The sequence below is a fragment of the Anomaloglossus baeobatrachus genome, chromosome 3 (genome assembly GCF_048569485.1).
Source record: "Anomaloglossus baeobatrachus isolate aAnoBae1 chromosome 3, aAnoBae1.hap1, whole genome shotgun sequence".
NCBI lineage: Eukaryota > Metazoa > Chordata > Amphibia > Anura > Aromobatidae > Anomaloglossus > Anomaloglossus baeobatrachus.
Genome location: NC_134355.1, coordinates 549528594 through 549550709, shown reverse-complemented (window position 1 = coordinate 549550709; position 22116 = coordinate 549528594). Strand labels below are relative to the sequence as shown.

At 44.2% G+C, this 22116-nt stretch overlaps 1 protein-coding gene across 1 annotated transcript in view; it reads right to left on the bottom strand.

Moving 5' to 3' along the window:
- Positions 1 to 19501: 19501 nt before the first annotated feature.
- The window catches only part of LOC142295528 (putative serine protease K12H4.7), a 69673-nt gene continuing 67058 nt past the window's right edge, over positions 19502 to 22116 (bottom strand). The window contains exon 8 of the mRNA XM_075338628.1: positions 19502 to 20004. Coding sequence (XP_075194743.1) covers positions 19895 to 20004 — 110 coding nt within the window. The 3' untranslated portion in view covers positions 19502 to 19894. The remainder of the gene's footprint in view (positions 20005 to 22116) is intronic.

Below are 22116 nucleotides of genomic sequence, written 5' to 3'. Positions count from 1 at the left end.
CCACAAGAAGGAGGAGGTGCCGGACCGAGAGCAGCGACAGCCCTCAGACTGGACCGTCCCCTAGTTGAGTATAATAAAGGTGTTTTTTACGTTATACAGAGCGGCCTGGGCTATTATATACAGTATTCTAGAATAATGTATATATGGGCTCACTGGTGGTGGCCGCAGCTTATAGGGGAAAAACCTGGTGACAGGTTCCCTTTAATAAATTAGGACCATTGTATCACTGATATGCGCCTCTGAACTTGCACAACAACTCCTGTTGAATTTATCATGCGGCTTCTCAGCACTATGTCCCAGCTCCACCTACTTTGGCGCTGCTGGCTGAAACTGCTATGAAAATGACAAAAGCTGCAAATCTAATGTGCAACTTCATGTTGCCCAAACATTTTGTGAAATTTGAAGAAGTTTTATGAACTAGCAAAAACATCTTGATGATTTGAGCCTGTACAGTTAAAAAAAAAAAAAAAAAAGAAAAAAATACTGGCTCACCAGCCATTGCCAAAAGAGGGAGCTAGGGAGCTAACTAGATATTTGTTTACATTGAGCTCAAATAAAAAGTTCCCTCTAGTGGTGAATGTGACGCCCTGGCAAAACCAGGTAGTCACAGATAGACCCCCACATAAACACCCTTCCCTCACTTAGGAAACACACAGCCGACCTGAAACTCTAGTCACCACCTCCTTACGGAAGACAGACACACCAGTGGGCGGGACCAGGCGGTTGGACATGCCCACCCAGGGGTCTAGACAGCCTGGAGCGGGAAAACAAGTAGATTAGCTTTGAGTTCAAGTTGAAAGGAGTGTGAGCTGGAGCTAGGTGTAGCTCCAGCAGAGGAGGTTCAAGTTGAACGGTACCAGGGTTGGAGCCCTAGTGCCTTTGGCTAGGTGGCAGACGGTGGTCTCCTTCAGCAGGAGACGGAAAGACGGCTCGGCAGAACCGAGGTGGACCGGGACAGGGTTGTAGCCCGCCAGTACCGACACGGGGAACCGACCCGGAAACCGGAGCACAAAAGGGGGTACTCGGACCCTGAAGCCAGGACCAGAAACCAGCGGCCAGGTTAATTAACCGATTGAAGCCAGGACTAGAGGTTCTGTCCCACCCAAAGTCCCTCATAGAAGACAACAGCCCACCGATAGGTATAGGAGGTCACCGCCAGGGCCCATAGATCCCACGGGCCAGCGTCTGCGGGCACGGCTCCTTAGGCCACATCCAGCCGGGAGCGGACTCCTGAGTTCCAGACCAGGCAGTCCACCATACACAAAGTCAGTGCAGAGGAAAAGGACAGAGATCACCAGCCTGAGTGGGGGGACCTGAATGCAACCGGCCGCGGCGGCCGGCCACCAGCACCTTGGTTTACCAAAGACTCGTGTGGTTCATTTACTATGAGTAACCAAAACGTTCCCCTGTTGTTGCTATACCCTGCACACAGACACTGGGCCTCGGGGAAACCATCCCTACCCACGGAGGGGTTAACATCCAGCTGCCACTACATCTCCCCCGGGAGCCTCATAACAGCAGCGGTGGTGTCCCACCTCAGCACACACCGTGGGTGGCGTCACAAACTTAATACGGCTTAGCCCATACATCTACGTCTCCCCCTTTATTCGGCGTGTCCGTGAGACCCCCGGGTCCGGAGACCCTCGAGCCACCCCCTTAGGAGGTCCGGATTTGAGCAGCGGCGGCTGCTGGCACGGGGGCGGCACACCCGAAAACTTGGCGTCACGAACAGGATTCTTACCTATCCACTTACCTGTTGGAAGTGCGCTTTGAATTGGACAGTCATCGGTGATCCGTTGAAAACTTTTCAGAAGTCGCCATTTTGTCTCCATTTTTGGCGCGAAAACTGCAACCCAGCGTCTTCTTCCTCGAGAAAGGGCGCAAAAGCCGAAGCCCCACCTCCTGGGAACACGGCCGGAAGGTGAACCCCAATGTCGTAAAACGAAAATAACAAGCCGCAAAAGAGAGTGGCGGCAAAAGACCAAGGACCCCCCTCCTTGGTCTTTTGCCGCCACTCTCTTTTGCGGCTTGTTATTTTCAGCAGGCGGTTGAAGAATTTGCAGCATGTGACCCATGCAAATAAAGGGCATGGACTCCAGGACTCTGCCACCCTTTTGTTCCTGGACACCAACAACGCAACATGGCTGACAAGTCTGGTAAGCCCGCAGTGGAAGAGCCCGTACCAGCTCCACGCCGGCCTAAAGCCCTGAAGGTGTCCCATCCGGTCCCGAGCCCGGCAGCAAACCAGACAACAGTCCCGGCAGCAAACCAGACAACAGTCCCGGAGGAAGCAGTGCCCGCGATGACAACGGCCCAGGCCATCCGCCCGGCCGCAGCGGAGACAGTCCCTGACCGGAAGCCAGCACTGCCAGAGACACTGACCGCTCCCAAACTCCCAGCCTTGGCTGAGGCGCAGCAGGGATGCACCTGCGGGGTAGCAGAGCGGGCCATGTCACAGAGGGGCACTCCATTGCCAAAGGTGCCGGTCGTAGCCGGCACGGAGAGACTACGGCTGGGCCCGGCCCCTGCAAAGGTAGAAATGGAGCAGGCAGCAGATGCTCCATACTGGGAGCGGCAGCGGCGCCAGCTGGGCAAGGAGATTGCAGCCCGGGAGAAAAGGAAGGCGGAAGTCCTGTCCCGGACCTACAGTGAGAAGAACCACCTCATGAACGCCAGTTTCAGAGTGCGGGGCCTGACGTACCAAGGCCAGGTCCAGCACTTTAACCTCCAGAAGGGGTGGGGCTTTTATTACGAGCCAGGTCTGGAGGCCGAAATCTTCGTGTCCCGGAGGGACGTGGCCCCTCATTTGCCTGTTGGCCACCCAGACCGGGACCTGGAGCCTTGAGAGCTGGTGACGTACACCCGGCATTGCGGAGAGAGGGGGTGGTTTGTCCTAGATGTAAAAAGATGGCTAAGCGAAGGAGAAAGGTATTACCTCCGCCCCTCTCCGTCACTCTCCAGCCCTGAAGATGATGTTTAGGTAGTGGCTCCCGGCTACCTCCCCTGCGAAGTCCCCGTTGGGACCGTCTGTGTTCCCACTTTACAGTAAAAGGACCATGGCCTTGAACTGGCAGGCCAACTCATAAACTATTGGGTCTTGTAAATAGTCCTTGACCAACCTTCTCACCCTGCAGCAGTCTCTGGAGAGGCTGATTGGAGGAAGGGCCTGCGGTAGAGTCGGCCGAGGCCCAGTCACCATCAAAACCGGTGACTACCCTCCGAGTCAGGGGTACCCTGGACGTGGGGTCCTTGAAAACCGTATGGGCAACACTCGGACCTGTCCTGGGCTTTGGCAAGGGGTGCACACCAGTGCTTAGCGGTGGCACCTGGGGGCAGGTTGTTTTGAGTGGGTGAGGTGAGAAGGACCCGGTCTGTCCTGTCCCGGTTTTAAATGTGCAACATTTAAGAAAAATGCCTCCCGTAAGGGAAGAAACCAAATATACCTTGATGTAAATATGTTAGTATACTTGTATTGTTTTACCCCTTTTTCATCTTTTTCAGTTCCTGTTCAATAAATGTTGGTGGTCGGACAGACCGCGGACGGTCTGTATTAAACCAAGGGGGAATGTGACGCCCTGGCAAAACCAGGTAGTCACAGATAGACCCTCACATAACATCGTTCCCTCACTTAGGAAACACACAGCCGATCTGAAACCCTAGTCACCTCCCCTTAGGGAAGACAGACACACCAGTGGGTGGGACCAGGTGGTTGGACACACCCACCCAGGAGTCTAGACAGCCCGGGGCAGGAAAAGAAGTAGATTAGCTTTGAGTTCAAGTTGAAAGGAGTGTGGATTGGAGCTAGGTGTAGCTCCAGCAGAGGAGGTTCAAGTTGAACGGTACCAGGGTTGGAGCCCTGGTGCCTTTGGCTAGGTGGCAGACGGTGGTCTCCGTCAGCAGGAGACGGGAAGACGGCTCGGCAGAACCAAGGTGGACAGGGACAGGGTTGTAGCCCGCCGGTACAGGCACGGTGAACCGACCCGGAAACCAGAGCATAAAGGGGGTACTCGGACCCTGAAGCCAGGACCGGAAACCAGCGGCCTGGTTAATTAACTGATTGAGGCCAGGACTAGAGGTCCTGTCCCACCCAAAGTCCCTCATAGAAGACAACAGCCCACAGATACAGATAGGAGGTCACCGCCAGGGCCCATAGATCCCACGGGCCAGCGTCTGCGGGCACGGCTCCATAGGCCACATCCAGCCGGGAGCGGACTCCTGAGTTCCAGACCAGGCAGTCCACCATACACAAAGTCAGTGCAGAGGAAAAGGACAGAGATCACCAGCCTGAGTGGCGGACCTGAATGCAACCGGCCGTGGCGGCCGGCCACCAGCACCTTGGTTTACCAAAGACTCGTGTGGTTCATTTACTGTGAATAACCAAAACGTTCCCCTGTTGTTGCTATACCCTGCACAAAGACACTGGGCCTCGGGGAAACTATCCCTACCCACGGAGGGGTTAACATCCAGCTGCCACTATATTTCCCCCGGGAGCCCCATAACAGCAGCGGTGGTGTCCCACCTCACCACACACCGTGGGTAGCGTCACGAACTTAATACGGCTTAGCCCGTACATCTACGTCTCCCCCTTTTATTCGGCGTCTCCGCGAGACCCCGGGTCCGGAGGCCCTCGAGCCACCCCCTTAGGAGGTCTGGATCCGAGCAGCGGCTGCTGCTGGCATGGGGGCGGCACAGTGAACGTGGGCAGCCAACATGCTAACTTTTAAAGGGAATCTGTCACCAGGTGTTTAATACCTAATCTGAGAGCAGCATAACGTAAGGGCAGAGATCCTGATTCCAGCGGTTTTATTGGACAGACATTCTGACACTGAATGATAACCACAATTTTTATTACATTCATCTAAAATAACATTAAAATAAAAGAAACTTCAGCAGTGTGGGAGACATGGACACAAACCACCCAAAATAATGTCAATATACTGTAGAAGTATAAAATAACACTGTATGAAAAGAATGTTTATACAAATTATCTAGAAATCTGTTTTGCAGGTAACTGTTTACCAACAGTATGCAGGATATAAATATAGGAGTCTATTCATACAATGCTAAGTCAAAGAAGTATATATTCCTGTAGGGGCCTATTTGTACAGTACCTCAATAAAAAATATAACCCATAAGTAACAGAGAGCACATACTACTTACCCTAAGACAATGCAGGGAATAGAAAAGCAAAGAATAGACAACAAAGTTCCAGTGACTCTATACCTACTAACTAGACATCAAGTACCTGTGGACTGTGCGCCTGTCTCCTGCCCCCGATGCACGTTTCGCCACCATCATCAGGGGGCGTGTCACTCTTAGCACCAAGGGGCTTTTTATATCAAGTGTGGGACATCCTTGGTTAATCATCGCACACCAAACATGTTTATAATGGTGCCTGTCCTCACCTCGCACCCCTCTAGTCATGTGTCCACCTTACGATCGGGGGAATGCATGACTGCAGAGACACCATGCTACGTGCAGCGCTGCTAGGAGCATATCCTAATTATACTGTACTAAGGGGCTTTACTCTGTCAAGTGTTCGGATGTAAGGCTAAAGAATTTTGGATTGTGTTACTGAATATAGTTATTAAAAAAGCCACATAGTAATGGTCTAACAGGGATGCTACAGGTTATTTTTTAAATTTTATTGCCTAATTTCTCATGAATATGAATGTAGCGCAGTGTATATGTACTTAACTGCTTCCCTATTGCCATCTTCTTCACTTCCCAGTGCTACTCTGCTCCTCTTCTGAATCATGTGTCCATAACACACACTAGCTGTATCACAGTGTCTTGTGTGGACCAGAAGTCGCTTTCTTAACCCCTTCACCCCAGGGCGTTTTTCAGTTTTTCATTTTCATTTTTTCCTCCCCTTCTTCCGACGGCCATAACTTTTTTTCTGTCAATATTGCCACACGAGGGCTTATTTTTTGCGGGACGACTTGTACTTTTGAATGAAACCATTAATTTTACCATATAGTCTACTAGAAAATGGGGAAAAGAATTCCAAGTGTTGTGAAATTGCAAAAAAAAAGTGCAATTGTATTGTTTTTGGAGTAATTTGTTCAGTGTTCATATCAGTATGAGATCGTAGACACCAAACATGTATACTTCTGAATTTTTTTTAACCCCTTAGATAAAAGTAGAAGTTTGTTCAAAAAAAGAGTAGCGCTTTTGTTACCATTTTCTGAGACCCGTAGCATTCTCATTTTTTGGGATCTGGGTCTCAGTGACTGCTTATTTTTTGCATCTTGAGCAGTTTTTAATGATAACATTTTTCTGCAGATGCTACGTTTTGATTGTTATTGACAAACAAAAAACGTAATTTTGGCATTTGGAATTTATTTTCTCATCACACCATGTACCAATCAGATTAAGTTGTTTTACATTTTGATAAATCAGGTATTTCTGAATGCAGCGATACCAAATATGTGTATATTTTTATTTTTTTTAAGTTTTATTTTCAATGGGGTGAATAGGGGGGTGATTTTAACTTTTTTTTTATTTTTTCATATTTTTAAGAACTCTTTTTATTCATTTATTTTTCTATTCCCCCTAGGGGACTTCATCATGCCTGTTCATTTCTCCTGATTAGTCAGCCTCTCTCTGATCAGCAGAAATGCTCATCTCCTGTGAGTGCTGGTGCTCTGTCGGCTGTCACAGTAAGTTCATCATGGTAGCATTAAAATTCATCAGCTGACCCTGTGCTACCATGGCAATACATTGGCGCCCCATAATCATGTCACGAGGTCGCAGATGGCAGCGGGGATCAGTGCAATCCCCACCATGGCCATTTAAATCGTGCTGTTAGTATTTGAGAGCATGATCTAAATGGTTAACAAGTGCGGGCAGATCTCTGATCTACTTGCGCCTGTCAGAGAAGCCTCTTAGCCAAACATCCCTGCTGATCAGATCAGTAGCGATATGTTGAGATTACCGTGAACTTGCCGCCAGAGCCTGCGGTAACCGGGGGGAGGCGACCAAGGACGTACAGTTACGTCCTTGGTCGTAAAGGGGTTAATGTAATTGTTTGGTCCCTTTTATAGCATCTCATAGATTTACGTCTGGGGACTTCTCTCATTGAGCACATTTGGGACATAATTCAATCGGCAAACTGAGCTGCCAGCAGTGGATCTTGATGATTTTCCCAAGTGCATTCAGTGTGGCAGAACATTCCTCAGACAGCCATTAATAACCTCATCAAAATCATCCAAGATGTGTAAGTGTGTATTTCTGCATGTGGCACTCATGCTAGATACTGAATATAATTGAGATATTTTGAAAATTTTGTTTCCATTTTTTCATCTTTTGGCATATCATTAAAGGGAACCTGTCACCAGATTTGGGGCCTATAAACCGTGGCCAGCACCAGTGCATTCTAACGCTGGTTTCACATCAGCGTTTTTCTGCCGCACTGCCGGATTCGGCACAAGTACAGTACAGTTCAATACAGTTCACAGGCATCGTGGCAAGCCCCAGTCACATGCTGTCACATGCTCCGGTCACATAACCGCATGTGACTGGAGCTTGCCAGTGGTCTGTACTGAACTGTACTGCACTTGTGCCGGATCCGGCAGAGCGGCAGAAAAACGCTGATGTGAAACCAGCCTAGCATGCTATATATAAGCGCCCAGGCCGCTGTGTATAATGTAAAAATCACTTTATAATACTTACCTACACAGTCGCTGCGGTGGAGTTGGGCCATTTGGGCGTCTGTTCTCCAGTGCCGGCGCCTCCTCTTTCGGCCATCTTTGGCGTTCTACTTCTGAGTCCTACGTCATCCACACTCGCTGACAGTGATGTCCTTCGCAGACGCACTTTGATCTGCCCTAAGCAGGACAGATCGAAGTATTATAGTGCTCATGTGTGGGACCAGCGAGTGTGTATGACATAGAACGTGTCATGCACACAAGCTTCATAAGGAGGATGAAGATGGCCGAAAGAAGAGGCGCCGGCACCGGGGATCAGAGATGCCCATATGACCCAACTCCACCGCAGTGACCATTTAGGTAAGTATTATAAAGTGATTCTTACTTTCTACACAGCGGCCTGGGCTCTTCCATACAACATGTTAGAATGTTGTATAAAAGAGCCCACTGGTGGTGGCCGCAGCAGCTTATAGGCCCCAAATCTGCTGACAGGTTCCCTTTAACATGTCTAGCATCCATCCTGTGCTTTCAGAGAATTGCACAAGTTTTCCTTTTTGGTGTTGCAATTTCAATGTTGAGGATATAAATAATATCAAGTCCAGACGAATAGTACAATGACGGCACACGTAATATAGCTGAACAGCAAGATGAAGAGCGCTTCAGCTGGTAATTTACAATGCAGGATGCTCCATTTATATGCACAATCTGGTCAGTAGTGGCTGCCAGACACCTCTGCCACCACTTATCTCAGGGAAAAACAATACAATCTGTAAGAAAAAAATACAACCTGTCAAATGCAGTTATCCCCATGAATGGACTCACAACAATGAATTCAAAACAGCAGAATCTACTGACAACAATATAATGACTGTGGCTAATGGAAAACAGAAGACAATAAAAGCATTTCTTCACCGATGCCATGTTCTATTGTTAAATCAGATGCAGTTCTCATAATTATTTCTAACTATTATGTAAAATAAGGCTCTGTTCACATGTCTGTGCAGCTTTTTCATTTGTCTGCCCTGTTTTGAACAAATGGAACAGAAACATGGAACTCGAGAAGGGTTTATACGGGGTCATTTTGGTTTCCGGTTGTTTGTTTTTAGGGAAAAAAATAGTCCCACATCCAAAACTTGTTATAAAGAGAGCAAACAAACTGAAAAGATAAATGGACATGTGAACAAAGCCTTATAAAAGCAATGGGCATGGAAATCGTCCATTTCCCATATCTCAGGGGATTACGTTTTGTGAATATTTTGGATCTACATTGCAGAGGACAGATAATCTACAGTCTTCACCAGAAAGTAATTCAGGCAACAATTAAAATGCAATAGAGCAGTGACGGCTCATGGCTGATTTTACAATCAATAATACATCACTTCTTAAATATCAAGGTTGCTGTAGCGCATAAGAAATTTCTAATGAAAAAGAAGCTGCATTGGGCCCATCCGTCCCATACTAAGATATGGCTTTTATTAAACAATCTATCTCTGACCGCCCTTTCACAGTTTCCTTTGTATGCTCTTACTCCTCTCCTCTTCACATTTGGGGTTCCTCAAGGCTCAGTCTTGGGCCCCCTCTTCCCTCTTTTCACCACCCCTATTGGACAAACCGTCACCAAATTTTGTTTCCAGTATCATCTCTATCCTGATGACACCCAATTATACACAATCTCCGAACATCACTCTTGCATTATTACAAAATACCAGGGACTGTCTGTTTGGTGTCTCTCAAAACATGTCCTCCCTCTATCTGAAACTGAATGTCTCCAATCTTGAATTTCTTGCGTTTCCTCCCTCTACTAACCAACCGATACCAGACATCTCAATTAGATGATTCAGTCATTACTCCCAAGCGGCATGCTCGCTGTCTTGGGGTTATATTTGACTTAGAACTTTCCTTCATTCCCCATAAGCAATCACTCACTCGCACATGTCACCTGCATCTTAAAAACATTTTCAGAATCCAACCATTTGCCATCTTTGAAAATTCAAAATCTCTTATTGTCGCTCTTATTCATTCTTGTCTGGACTATTGTAACTCTTTACTGATGTCTCCCGCTAACCAAACTTTCTCCTCTCCAATCCATCCTGAAAGCAACAGCCAGGGCCGTATTCCTGTCCAGCCGCTTCACCGACACCTCTCGCCAGTCACTACACTGGCAGCCCATCAGCTACATAATACAATACAAACTCATATCTCTCACCCACAAAGCTCTCCACAGTTCTGCACCACCATATATGTCATCTCTCATCTCTGTCTATCATCCTAACCGCCTCCTCCATTCTCATTCTGTAAATGATCTTAGACTAACACTCTCAATAATCCGAACCTCACATCTCAGTCTCCAAGACTTTTCTCATGCTGCACCAGTTTTCTGGAATGTATTACCCCAAATGTTGCGACTAATATCCAGCCCCCAAGGTTTTTCTTTTTTTTTTAATAACTGTAGCTTTTATTCTATTATATAAGGTTCAACAGATTATATTAGTTAACATAAGCCCAAAGCAATCATATGCTATATAAAAAAGGTATATAAATGCAAGAAGAAAACATTGAAGCTTATCCATAAAACTTTGGACCCTCTAGCGGCTCCTGAACTAACTGCATATCACTGCAAGAATTATAGACTTGTGAAGCAGGCCCCAAGTTTTTAAGCTTGCATTAAAAACACATCTCTTCAGACAAGCTTATCTTAACTCACTAAGCTAACCCGGCCCTGTCCCACCTTCTAAATGCAAATGATAACCTTCTCCCTCCTAGTCCTGTTCTCACATCCTCCATAAAACTAATAGGATGTAAGTGCACTTAAACGGTTACTGTCTAATGACCGGATCATTCAACTTTATATGAAACCAATAATTTCTCATAATGATGATTGTAAAGTGCTGAGGAATATGTTGGCACTGTAAAAATAAACTTTATTATTTACTAGCTGTAGTACCTGAGCGTTGCCCGGGATAGTAACTGTCTCTGTCTCTCTCCCAGTCTGTGTGTCGCTGTCTGTCTCTTTCCTTGTCTGTCTGTTTCTATCTCTCTGTCTGAATTTGTATCAGTCTGTCTCCATCTCTGTATCTATCTGTCTCTGTCTCTCTCTCTCTCTCTTTCTCTACAGTAGTATGTGTGTCTCTTTCTGTCTCTCTCTTTCCCCAACTGTCTCTTTCCCAGGCTCTTTGCCCATCTGACTCTTTCCACGTCTGCTTCTTTGTCAGGCTCTTTCTTTTCTCGGCTGTCTCTTTGCCCGTCTGTCTCTTTCTGTCCCTCTCTATCCGTCTTCCCACTGACATATTACCGCAAACATAAGCTTCTTATACTAATGGTTTATTTTGTTCCTATAGCAACCACTGACAGTTGCTATTAATAGCCTATAGCTTGCAGCTCCATTCAGTTTAATGGAGGCAGGATTTTTGGAGAGTAACTGTAAAGCGCAGGGTTAAATTTTCCCGCCCAAACATAGTCTATGACATTCCCTGAGTCACATGGAGTGTCTGTGCAAAATTTCGTGATTGTAAATGAGACGGTGCAGATTCCTTTAGCGGACACACACACACATATATACACTCAGCTTTATATATTAGATTATAAACAATGGGAGAATAATATGACTGGTTTCGTATCTGACCTTAAACAGGTGTTCAAGATGTATAGTGAATATAAAAAGTCTATACACCCGGTAAATTAGCAGGTTGTTGTCATGTAAAAAAAAAAAAAATAAATAAATCATAACCTGGAGAATTATTTCAGCACATTTTCCCCCCCTTTAATGTTACCCATAATTCAAATCAAGCAAGGCCTCTTCTTAGTGGAACCTGTCTTGTTAAATCACTGTATGATCTTGGCCACCATTGTACAGCTCAGTTTTAGGGTGGTGACAATCTTCTTATAGCCTAGGCCATCTTTATGTAGAGCAAAACATTTTTATCTCAAACCCTCAGAATTCTTTGGCATGAAGTTCCATGTTGAACTTCCAGTGACAGTGTGTGAGTAAATGTAACCCACCTGCTCCCCATTCACACCTGAGAACTTGTAACATTAATGAGTCACAGGGCACCGGGGAAGGAAAATGGTAAAATTGGGCACAATTTGGCCATTTTCACTTAGGGGTGTACTCACTTTCATTGCCAGCGGTTTACACATTGTGTTGCGTTATTTATATGTCACACCAAATTTACACAAGCTGTACACTGACTATTTTACATGGTATAGTGTCATCTCTTCAGTGTTATCCCATGAGAAGATGTAAAAATATTTACACAAATGTGATGGGTGTACTCACTTTTGTGCCGATAAAATATATGTTTATACAGATGTGTGTATATATCTATATATCTATATATATATATATATATATATATATATATATATATATATATATTACACATACATACATATATATATATACATACATACATACATACATACATACATACATACACACACACGCACACGCAGAAATGGAACAACAGGCAAGCATCCACGAGTGTAAGATGATGTACAGTGTGGGCAGACACCACAAGCGGCAGCTTATCTCACTTGAGAATTGGGAATACAACATGGCTATTTCTATGTCCCTCGACTTAGGCTGAACATTTCATACACATTAGACGGTTGACTCTTGCAACGGTCAGTTTAGGTTGATTAGAGTCCTACGTCCACTGCCATCTTCGAGGAAAGTTTATATAAACTACTTTTGAAAGTTGTGATACTACTTTCTTTGGGCTTTATTCAATACACATTTGACAATATAGTTGGCAGTATATGTCTAGGCAAAAATAAAAGTTTTCAGGCATATACAAACTCTACAGTACTAACAGTACCCATGCATCTGCTGGTCTTTATTATTTATTATGCATTGCTTATATAGCGCCATCATATTCCACAGGGCTTTATAGACATTATCACTGTCCACATTGGGGCTCACAAAATAAGTTCCCTTCCAGAGCGCCCACACAAACAGGGAGAACATACAATCTCCTTGCAGATGTGGCCCTTAGAATATTTGACTACTAAGAAAAGTGTATGATGGGTCTCTTCTGATAATAGCAGAAGTGTGAAAAAAAAGAAATTCGGTATACACGTTATTCTGAAAGTCATAGGGAAATATTTTCAAACATACTCTATAGCAATACATCTTGTGCACAGAAAACCTATGGATCTCACTGAAAAGAAAATTAAAAATATTTTCACCATTAAACTGATTGCCTTTCTCTGTATAGTAGTTAAGCTTCGCATAAAAGACACACTTTTAGTAATCAACCTAGACTTACTTGTCAAGAAAATCTAAGACAAGAAAACCAAATTTCAATTGTAAAGCCTCAATCGAATATGAAACACAGTCAGTGTATGGGCAATGTTGTACAGACTCGTCACCGATGTCATGATGGGACTCTAGGATAGTGAGGGACAGGGGGCTCCCTTATTATCCCTCATGCTAGAAGACCTTAGGCTCTCCCCAACCTCAGGGTTACCCCTAATGGTAGAGATGCACGAGTGCCATGCCTGGCTATTCTCCTGATCAGAACTAATCTGTCCCCCCAGGGAAGGAAAGGGCAGGAGTGTGATGGAAACACAGATAAAGACAGATCGGAAAAACACAAAACTCAGACACTGCAAACTCACAGGAACAGAGAGTAAAGAGTAAAGCAAGAGCAAGAATACAGCTACAAAAAGGTCAACAATGGTTAACACTACAACCACCAGTAAGCCTTGATCACACTTCATCAGGCTAGTATAGTTAGCTATAGATGGCATTAATGGAATTGTCCAGCCAGCATATATAGGAGGAGAGTGAATGACTGGTTCCCCCACAGCATGTGATCAAAGGAGATTAACAAGCAACCCAGCAGGGATTAACTCTTTGCAAGCCTGCCTATGAACTGCAAGTCTGTGGTTGACACCAGAGTCTCCATGCATTGATCACAGACAGAGAAGTTAGTAGGCAGGAGTGCCAGAATCTGTAGTCTGCAGGAATCCCGACCCCACCTTGACAGTTAGCGATGCCTGCAAAAACCTCCATGTGACAACCAGTCTCCAAAACTCAAACTTAAAACCTCCTTTATGCCTACAAGACCGTTTGGTTTGGGTCAGGAAACTCATGGGTAGACCATACAACACGTTCCATACTCAGACGCCTGATCGAGGCTTTAGCGAAACAGAAGATTGCAGAACCCCGATCTAAAACTATACACTCAATACTTTTTATTAATATTTCCTAATCTCCCTGCATGAACTGGATTAGTTTTAGTTTTCTTCCTATAATTACATATCTAGAGACAGCGAGAAAAAAAAAATCAAAACATTTTAGCTGTAGGAACAGACATTTGCGTCACAATTACACATGTTGACTGATGTTTGTATATTTTCTTCATTGATTTGACTTGGAAAAAATAATTGACGAATTAAGCCAGTGTAAATAAACTGAAAAGATTTGCATACTTCAGTTGTGTAACTCGAACATCTGTAGTTTGATGCTGTAGTAGAATTAATAAGGACCTGATGTTAAAGGGAACCTGCCAAGTGAATTCTGCTTCTCCTGATCCACTGACGGCATGAATAAGGCTTGGTTCCCCAAAGACAGAAAGATGTGGCGTTTCTGAGAAAACCATGTTTAAGCAGGAGCCAGGAATGAATATACTAGTCATCGGGACAAATACCCGCTGGCTTCTGCCCACCCTGCTCTGATTGACAGGTCTCTCAATACAAACATGGGAAGAAATCTGTCCATCTAGCAGACAGAAGTGGAGGAGCAGCGAGGACTTGGCCTAAAGAGGGCTATTCACCTAGTTCCAAGCTCCAATTCAAGCCAATGTTTTCTCTGCAGCACAGCAATTCAGTGTCAGTCCATGACAGACATTTCCTTAGCCTCTTCATTGATTCTGTAATTTAATCCCCTTCTTTATAGCCACAAAGTGTTTAATGGGGTGATATTTTAAAATTAATAATTTGTGACCCCATAGAAAAAAAAAAAAAAACCAAAACACAGTGGGAGAGGTAACTTTTTAACTTTAAAATGTCATCCATGCTTCCGGTGTTTGACAAATGGTTGGAGAAGGGGTTGAGAGCACACTTTGCAGACAGTCTGCACCCAAATCTGCATGTTCTGGTAGGAAAAAGATAAGAAAAAAAAAAAAAAAAGCACATTCCATGATTTGCAATGAGTTTTTTTTATTGAGTTAGGAGCGCACCGCTTTGTGCTTGTGTAACAGCAGGCCTGGGATGCAGCACAGAGAAGGAAGGCATAATGGTAACTCACACTATATTGCCTAAGCCACACGGCGAGAAAATCGGTGCGAGTGGAGTGCGATAAAACATCGCATTCCACTCAGACCAATACTAGCCAGTGTGTCAGCACACATGAGCGATTATTTCCTTAGCCCTAATCGGACCGGAGAAAACAAAATCGCAGCATGCTGCGATTGTAATGCAAGTCTCTTTTCTCTCGCACCCATTGAAGTGAATGGGGCGAGAGAAAAAAAAAAAAAAAAAAAATCGTACTGCGCGTGCAGAGCGAGAATCGCAATAGCTAGCTACGAGGAGAGAGGGAGATAAATCCCTCCCCTCCGTGCCGGCCCGCCCCCCGCAGCTGAGGTCCGCTCGCACAGTCGGACCTCAGTTGCATGGATACTAGCAAAACACTCGGCTCCTGCTGTACTGTCAGCGTGAGAAGAGTGTCATGCGAGCATCACACTAGTGCCCCGTATGGCCCCGGCCTATTACACAAACTGGGATAGGTCTAGTACAGGGAATTATTTAAAAAAAACTGACCCGCACATCCTACAAGTGTGTATAGGTGCCAGATGAAAAAACCTAGCAAATACAAAATGGATACAGCCGCACCGCTCTGGTACCAGAGTTCCCTTATACATTGATGGCATTTAGTGTGCGGCTGTATCCATTTTGTAGTACAGGGAATTATCACAGAATAAATTGATCAGTCTATTCAGATTACACATGCAATAAACATGACATTTGTTTATACACATCAGTTTAGCAGTCCCCAGAATGACCACTGCACTACTAAACAATTAACCCAAAACCAACCACCATGAAGGGAGTATGTATGTGAGGGCCTCTGTCTCTAGTCCCAACGATCTTATGCCCAAAGTCTCTGGACCACAGTCAATAACTTGTATAACAGATTAAGTCTGAGAAACTAATCATTACAGTCCCTACATTAGGTACCGCATGGCCGAGCAGGAAGCAACAGCCTGGTGCACTCGGGTCACTCACGGACAGAAATCTTGACAGACGTAGTCTGTGGCTTGACCTCGCAGACTGGGCATGGGGTAGACTTCTGGCACACTACCTGACATGGACTGTTTGGGACCAGCAATCGGGTCGCTTGACTCTTTTGCAGAGGAGGCAACCTTCCTCACCCCTGCATTCACGTCTCTATACTTCTGTCCCCTAGTGCCAAAACTCCCCTGACAGTCACCTCCAGGGCTTTTATATTGGTAACTTAAATCCCAGTGGGTTAAGGGATCTCTGCTGACATGACCATGTGACCAGAATGGGCAGGACCTCCGCCAACATAGCTGATACCAGGAAGAATAAAATGAATAAATAAATAAAAAAAATAAATAATATAAAAAATAATAAAGTCCACATGGTCATGGAGGGGTTTATAATAGAAGTGGGGGTCTGGGGGTAAGACCCCCAGATGAGGTCGTGAGGGGGGCGCAAAGCACCCCCTTGCATCATTATAAAAGGACGGGAGGAAACAAACATCCACCAACCAAGCTGGCCACACCCACTAACCAAGTCAGTCACACCAAGGTCTTTCTAGCCACAACCATTTCATATTGTGCTGCTGAGTCACTGCTCCCTCCTGAACTTGTCCTTCCCTAAACAGTCTCCCTCCAGGAAACTACTGGCTGGATTTTCATTCCGAGGCAATTCTGGATTCCTCGGCCAGCAGAGGGCAGTGTCCCATTACTAATCCTACTAGGTTTGTCTGACTGAACAGGCAGTTGTGTCCTCCTTCCTACATTTGCTGTGGAACATTGTGATCCTTATGATGGGCTGGCAGCTTGACTGAGCCTTTGGCCCAAACTGTGATCCCAGTGCTCCTATACAGAGCCTTGATGTTGGCCAGATCCAGAGAGCTTCAGAGCAGTACTTGCAAGCGCCTACAAGCACACAGACCTTGCCTCGGAAGCTGCCCACCACAATATTTATAGACTGTGTTCAATTGTTTCAATACTCCAATAATATTTCTGTGCATAGACTTCTGTAACAATTGTGTTTTTATACACCGTTTTTCAGATTGTTCTTTATTGCAAGACTGCTGTAGTGTCTGAGCGGTGGCATTTGTAGACCGGAAAGGTCCCCTGTGCCAGAACAATATATAGACCCTTTGCAATCCAGAAATAACTTGTCTTGAACAATGCCACATGTTCTGGAGGTGGAAATTGGCCCCGCACCTCCTGGGCCCCTGGGCAGCTGCACAGGTTGCGCCAATGATAAGCCTGCTCCTGTGTCTATAAACTTTTAGGGTATGTGCGCACGTGTGCGTATTACATGCAGTTACGCTGCGTTCTGCGTCCCCTGCACAATCTATGGAGATTGTGCAGGAGCCGTGCGCACATGGCATGTTAGAACACAGCGATCCGGCTGCTTGCCGAATTGCTGCGTTCTAAGAAGTGACATGTCACTTCTTTCATGCGTTCTGCATGCTGTCTATAGGGAGAGGCAGCATGCAGAGCGCACGAATCTGCCGGCACCATGCGCTTCAGAACGCAGCTTTTCAGCTGCGCTCTGAAGCGCACATTTTCGGTGCGGTGCAGAGCGCGCACATAGCCTTAGACGTGTCTATAAATCCTATAGAAGACAGATATTTCCTGCATAGTGAATGTGTTGAGTTTGAGTTATATTGTCACATTTTAGGATCAATAAAAGTTGGCACCATCCCCCCCATGAGGTAGTAACCCTTCACAAATTCCTCATTTTCCATCTCTGCTTCTATATATCATAAGAAGAGTGAGGAAAACATGCACTGCATTCATTTCTTCAGCATCAAAGAAAGTACTACTTCATTTTAAGTGCCCAGAAGAAGCTCAAGTGAGACGGCAGAAGCAGAGATGATTTATAACAGTTGTTACTTTCCTGATCTCATGACTGAAAGGTTTCCCATCACCTTTAAGAATTTAATATTAAGTAACTTTAAAAAAAAAAAAAATAAAAAAAAAATTCATCAGTAAAATTATTTTTGTACGTTTTTACAATTAGAACGGATTTGGTAAATCATCCATGGGCTGTAGAAAAAGAGGTAGTGCCTTATGTCTCTATAAAATATATTCATCGCTGCTGAGGCCAATAAAAACAGGAATGAAAAATTACTGCGTTGCTTATTTATTCTGTACAGAAAGATAGTGAAACCTGGAAACAGACAATTCTGTGCTGCACTTTATCGCAATCATAAATTTGTCTAATTAGACCAGGTGGGTAGTGAGTTCTGCGGTATTTTTACTTCTGTCTATTAATCATCAGTTAATTAATTAGACAACTTACCGGTGATTGAGTCTCAGCAAAAAGACAGCTGTTTGTCTGCAATGTGTGCACATAGACTATCTGCACCCAAATCTACATGTTCTGGCAGGAAAAACACTGGGGCAAAACGCGCATTTTTGACGGGGTTTCATTGCTTTTATCCCCTCACTTCCTGTGAGAGTTGACAGAGGTTATCAGGTGACCCCGTGCTACCATGGCAACACACTTGACAGCGCGATCCAAGGGTTTAACAAGCACGGGTGGATCTCTGATCCACCTGCACCTGTTAGCCACACATCTCTGCTGATCTGATCAGCAGAGATGTGTGGGGATTACAGCAGGCTTGCCGTCAGAGCCCGCTGTAACCGGAAGGAGACAACCAAGGACGAACCAATATGTGCTCGGTCGGTTGTAAAGGGGTTAATAATGAAAATGCAGGAAAGGGAGAAAAAAAAAAAAAAGCAAAAATAATTTTACATGCTGCAGATTTTATTCTGCAACAAACAAATAATCCCAATCGCACACTAAACACTTTCAGGATTCTCAGACTTTGCTGGCATAAGGATATCCCTAAAGATTTGTAAAAATCTGCAAGCACAAAAACAAAAAAAAAAAAATGTATAACTTGCATAGAAATGGTTTTCCTTTCAGCTTCTTCGTATATGGCTGACTGGGGGGGTGGGGTGTTATATTTTACTGAAAACAAATGTGTATATTTATTAATTCAATGAACTTTCACAGGGGCAGTAGAACATTGTGCTAAACGGGAAGCTGCTGTCTGCTGCTCAGTAGCCTATTGAAGTGTTCGGAAAACCACGTGCAATGAAAGACAACCATGTCCCAGGGCTGAATTATTAAGAATTACTACCAGGAATAAAGGCATCTTAGAAATTTTCCTTGGCCCTTGACCACCCACATCTTCAGATCCAGTCTGACCCATTATACACACACCCATTAATTTCAGTGGGATCAGCCAACCTACTGATTTGCATGGGGCCTCCAGACTCTCCCTGGTGAGGTCAGGGAAGATAAGGATCGGAGAGCCTTTTAATTACAATACTTGATCCTTTTCTACTCAGGGGAGATAACTCTCTGTCACAACTGGTATAAATTGGGTCATGATTACTGAGAAAGCAATATTCTCATTTTTATGCCCTAAGAGGAGGCATAAAAATATAGTACACTGTAAATGTGAGAATGGTCTTACAGGATCCATCTATGTTCACCCAATTCAGTGACTCTTCTCATCTGCGGAAACAATATGAGAAAATATTCTAAGGATGGAGAGGACCATAAAATATAAATGTGGACACTCAGAGGATGGAAAAACACAAGACAAGTTATTTTGCAAAAATAAATAGCAATTTTATTGGAGCGCTAACAAAACAAGATTTGCGCCAGGATCAAAAATCAAGGAGTTTATACAAACAGTGAAATAAAGCCACATGCTGTGTGGTCATATTGACACAAATCAGCTACAAATCTGAACGCCATCTGCAGGGTCTCCAGAATGTTCCAGACATTCCGATGCCATGATAATCTGTATTATCCAAAGCAACCTGTGGATCTCCAGATGTGGACAAACTACTGCTCCCAGCATGGAAAGGTTTGGCAGGGTATGCTGTAAGTTGTAGTTTTGCTAATCAGATCAACAATATTGAGGCACACAAAAATATCTTTACATTCAACTTCAGCGACATAAGCCGAGCACTTCATAAACAAGGTCATAGAGTAGCAAACTTCACATTTTCTATGGTTCATAACTTTAACCATTTGGTAAGCTGCTCAAATATCTGTCTTCTTACTGAAGATAACACTGTAGGCTCCTCAGGGCGGGACGGATACATGTCTGCACAATGAGCAGCATCTGTAAAAATAAAGTAAACATTTGGGTACAGTATACAACTAGAATACATTACATGATGACACTTATCTGGATCATTCTCTATTGTAAAAATAATATTACATTGATTTCTAATAAAAGCTTCAAGTTATGTTCCCACCCCACCCCCCCGCCTTTGTCCTGATAAAGATGAAATCTGCCCCCAAGTATGCAAAATCATACAAATTCTAAAACGGGAGTGGAGCAGAGAGCCACTGGTTCTCTGCCACCATTTTGAATTGCATTGGGCACAGGCTGGGTTAGGCTGACAGCCAATGAGACATCAAAACACACATCAATGCAGTCTGTCACCTATGCCACAGTACTGAAAATCTGATCACAGTAGAATGACACTCGGCTCACGCTAGCAGCAAAGTTTGAGCCTAGTGTCGTTAGCATATCGAATCCGATACTCTCACATAGGACGCTGTACGTTCGTGTAAAGCCCAGCCTAACAGACTTCAGATAATTAAAAACTTTGCGGTGTTGTCCTAAGTCCAATTTGAAAAAAAAAAAAAAAAAAAAAAAAAAAAGGATTTAGAGCACAAAATATAGTGCAAGCAAAAAGGGTAACAAGGTTTTGAACTTTTGACTTTGATGCTCCATATCTCACCATCCACTGGATTTGAACGCGAGACTGTCATTTTATAGACAATCATCTTGGCTATCTCATACATCTGTCTTGCAACCATTGTCAGGTCACTACATTGTTATGGTTTTGCTTATAATCTTTTTAAAATATCTTGTTTCACCAGCTAACAGGTATTAACAACGTCTAACATAGAACCCCAACTTAAAATATCAAATTTTACTAAAATATATTAAAAATGATCAAAAACCACAGATTTTTATTAATCATATTACAAGGTGCATAGTAGGGATGACGGAAACAAAGGCCCCACAATACACACTCCCTCTTGTGCCTTACCTGGTAGCGGAGGTCTGCACCCTAGATGCACGATATGGTGTCCCCACTCACCGATGACTGTCCCTACCCTTACCCTGTAAACCCCTGCAAAAAAAAAAATATAGAAAAGAATAAAGTGCAGTGCTCAGCAATAAAAGTGATCAAGTGCAATTAGCCAGTTTCACAATAAACCTCAATCAATGTATGTGGTCACAAAAACCAAAATGTTTACAATTGTAATGCACATCAATAGGGACAGTCCCAGATAATGCTACTTATCGTCAACAGCCTCATGCCTCAAGGCGTTTCTCCAAAACTTGGTTCATCAGGAGGCTGTTTAATGATCACGGTGGCTAGATAGACCATTAGGCAGCAGACATGCTGCTAGATGTGATAAATAAGCAGTGATCGATAAGCTACTATCAATAACCTCTTGCAACATGTCTGCTGCCTAATGGTTTATCTAGCCACCGTGAGCATTAAACAGCCTCCTGATGAACCAAGTTTCAGGGAAACTCGAGGCATGAAGCTATTGAAGAGAAGTAGCAATATATGGGATTGTCCCAATTGATGTGTATTATAATTGTCAACTGTTGCTTGTTGTGACCTCATACATTATGATACAGGTTTATTGTGAACCCGGCTAATTGCACTTTATCATTTTATTGCTGAGCACTGCACTTTATTAATTTCTTTTTTGAAGGGGTTTACAGGGTATGGGTAGGGACAGTCGTCTGATTGAGGGTGCCATATCGTGCATGTATGGTGCCGACCTCCGCTGACAGGTAGGGCACAGGAGGGAGTGTGTATTGTAGGGACTTTGTTTCCTTCTTCCCTACTGTGCACCTAGTAATATGGTACTAAAACTTTGTGGGTTTTGATCACTTTAATATATTTAAACAAAATTTGATATTTTATTTATTTGCATTTTGTAAATGCACCTTGGGCTTTCAACACCCCCTAAACTCTTCTGGGCATGCTATGAGATTCAAGCATGTAGTGACTGAAATCTGATCCCAGGTCTCTTTTACACGTTTCCAATGTTGTTGCATACTGGTCAACTCACTTGATCAAGGACACTGCGATGTCCAAAACGAGGTCTTCTATATGGTTGGCACCATGCCAAATTGATTGCTATTTTAATGACATTTCAACAAAAAAAGAAATTTTATTTTATTTTATCAGCTAGA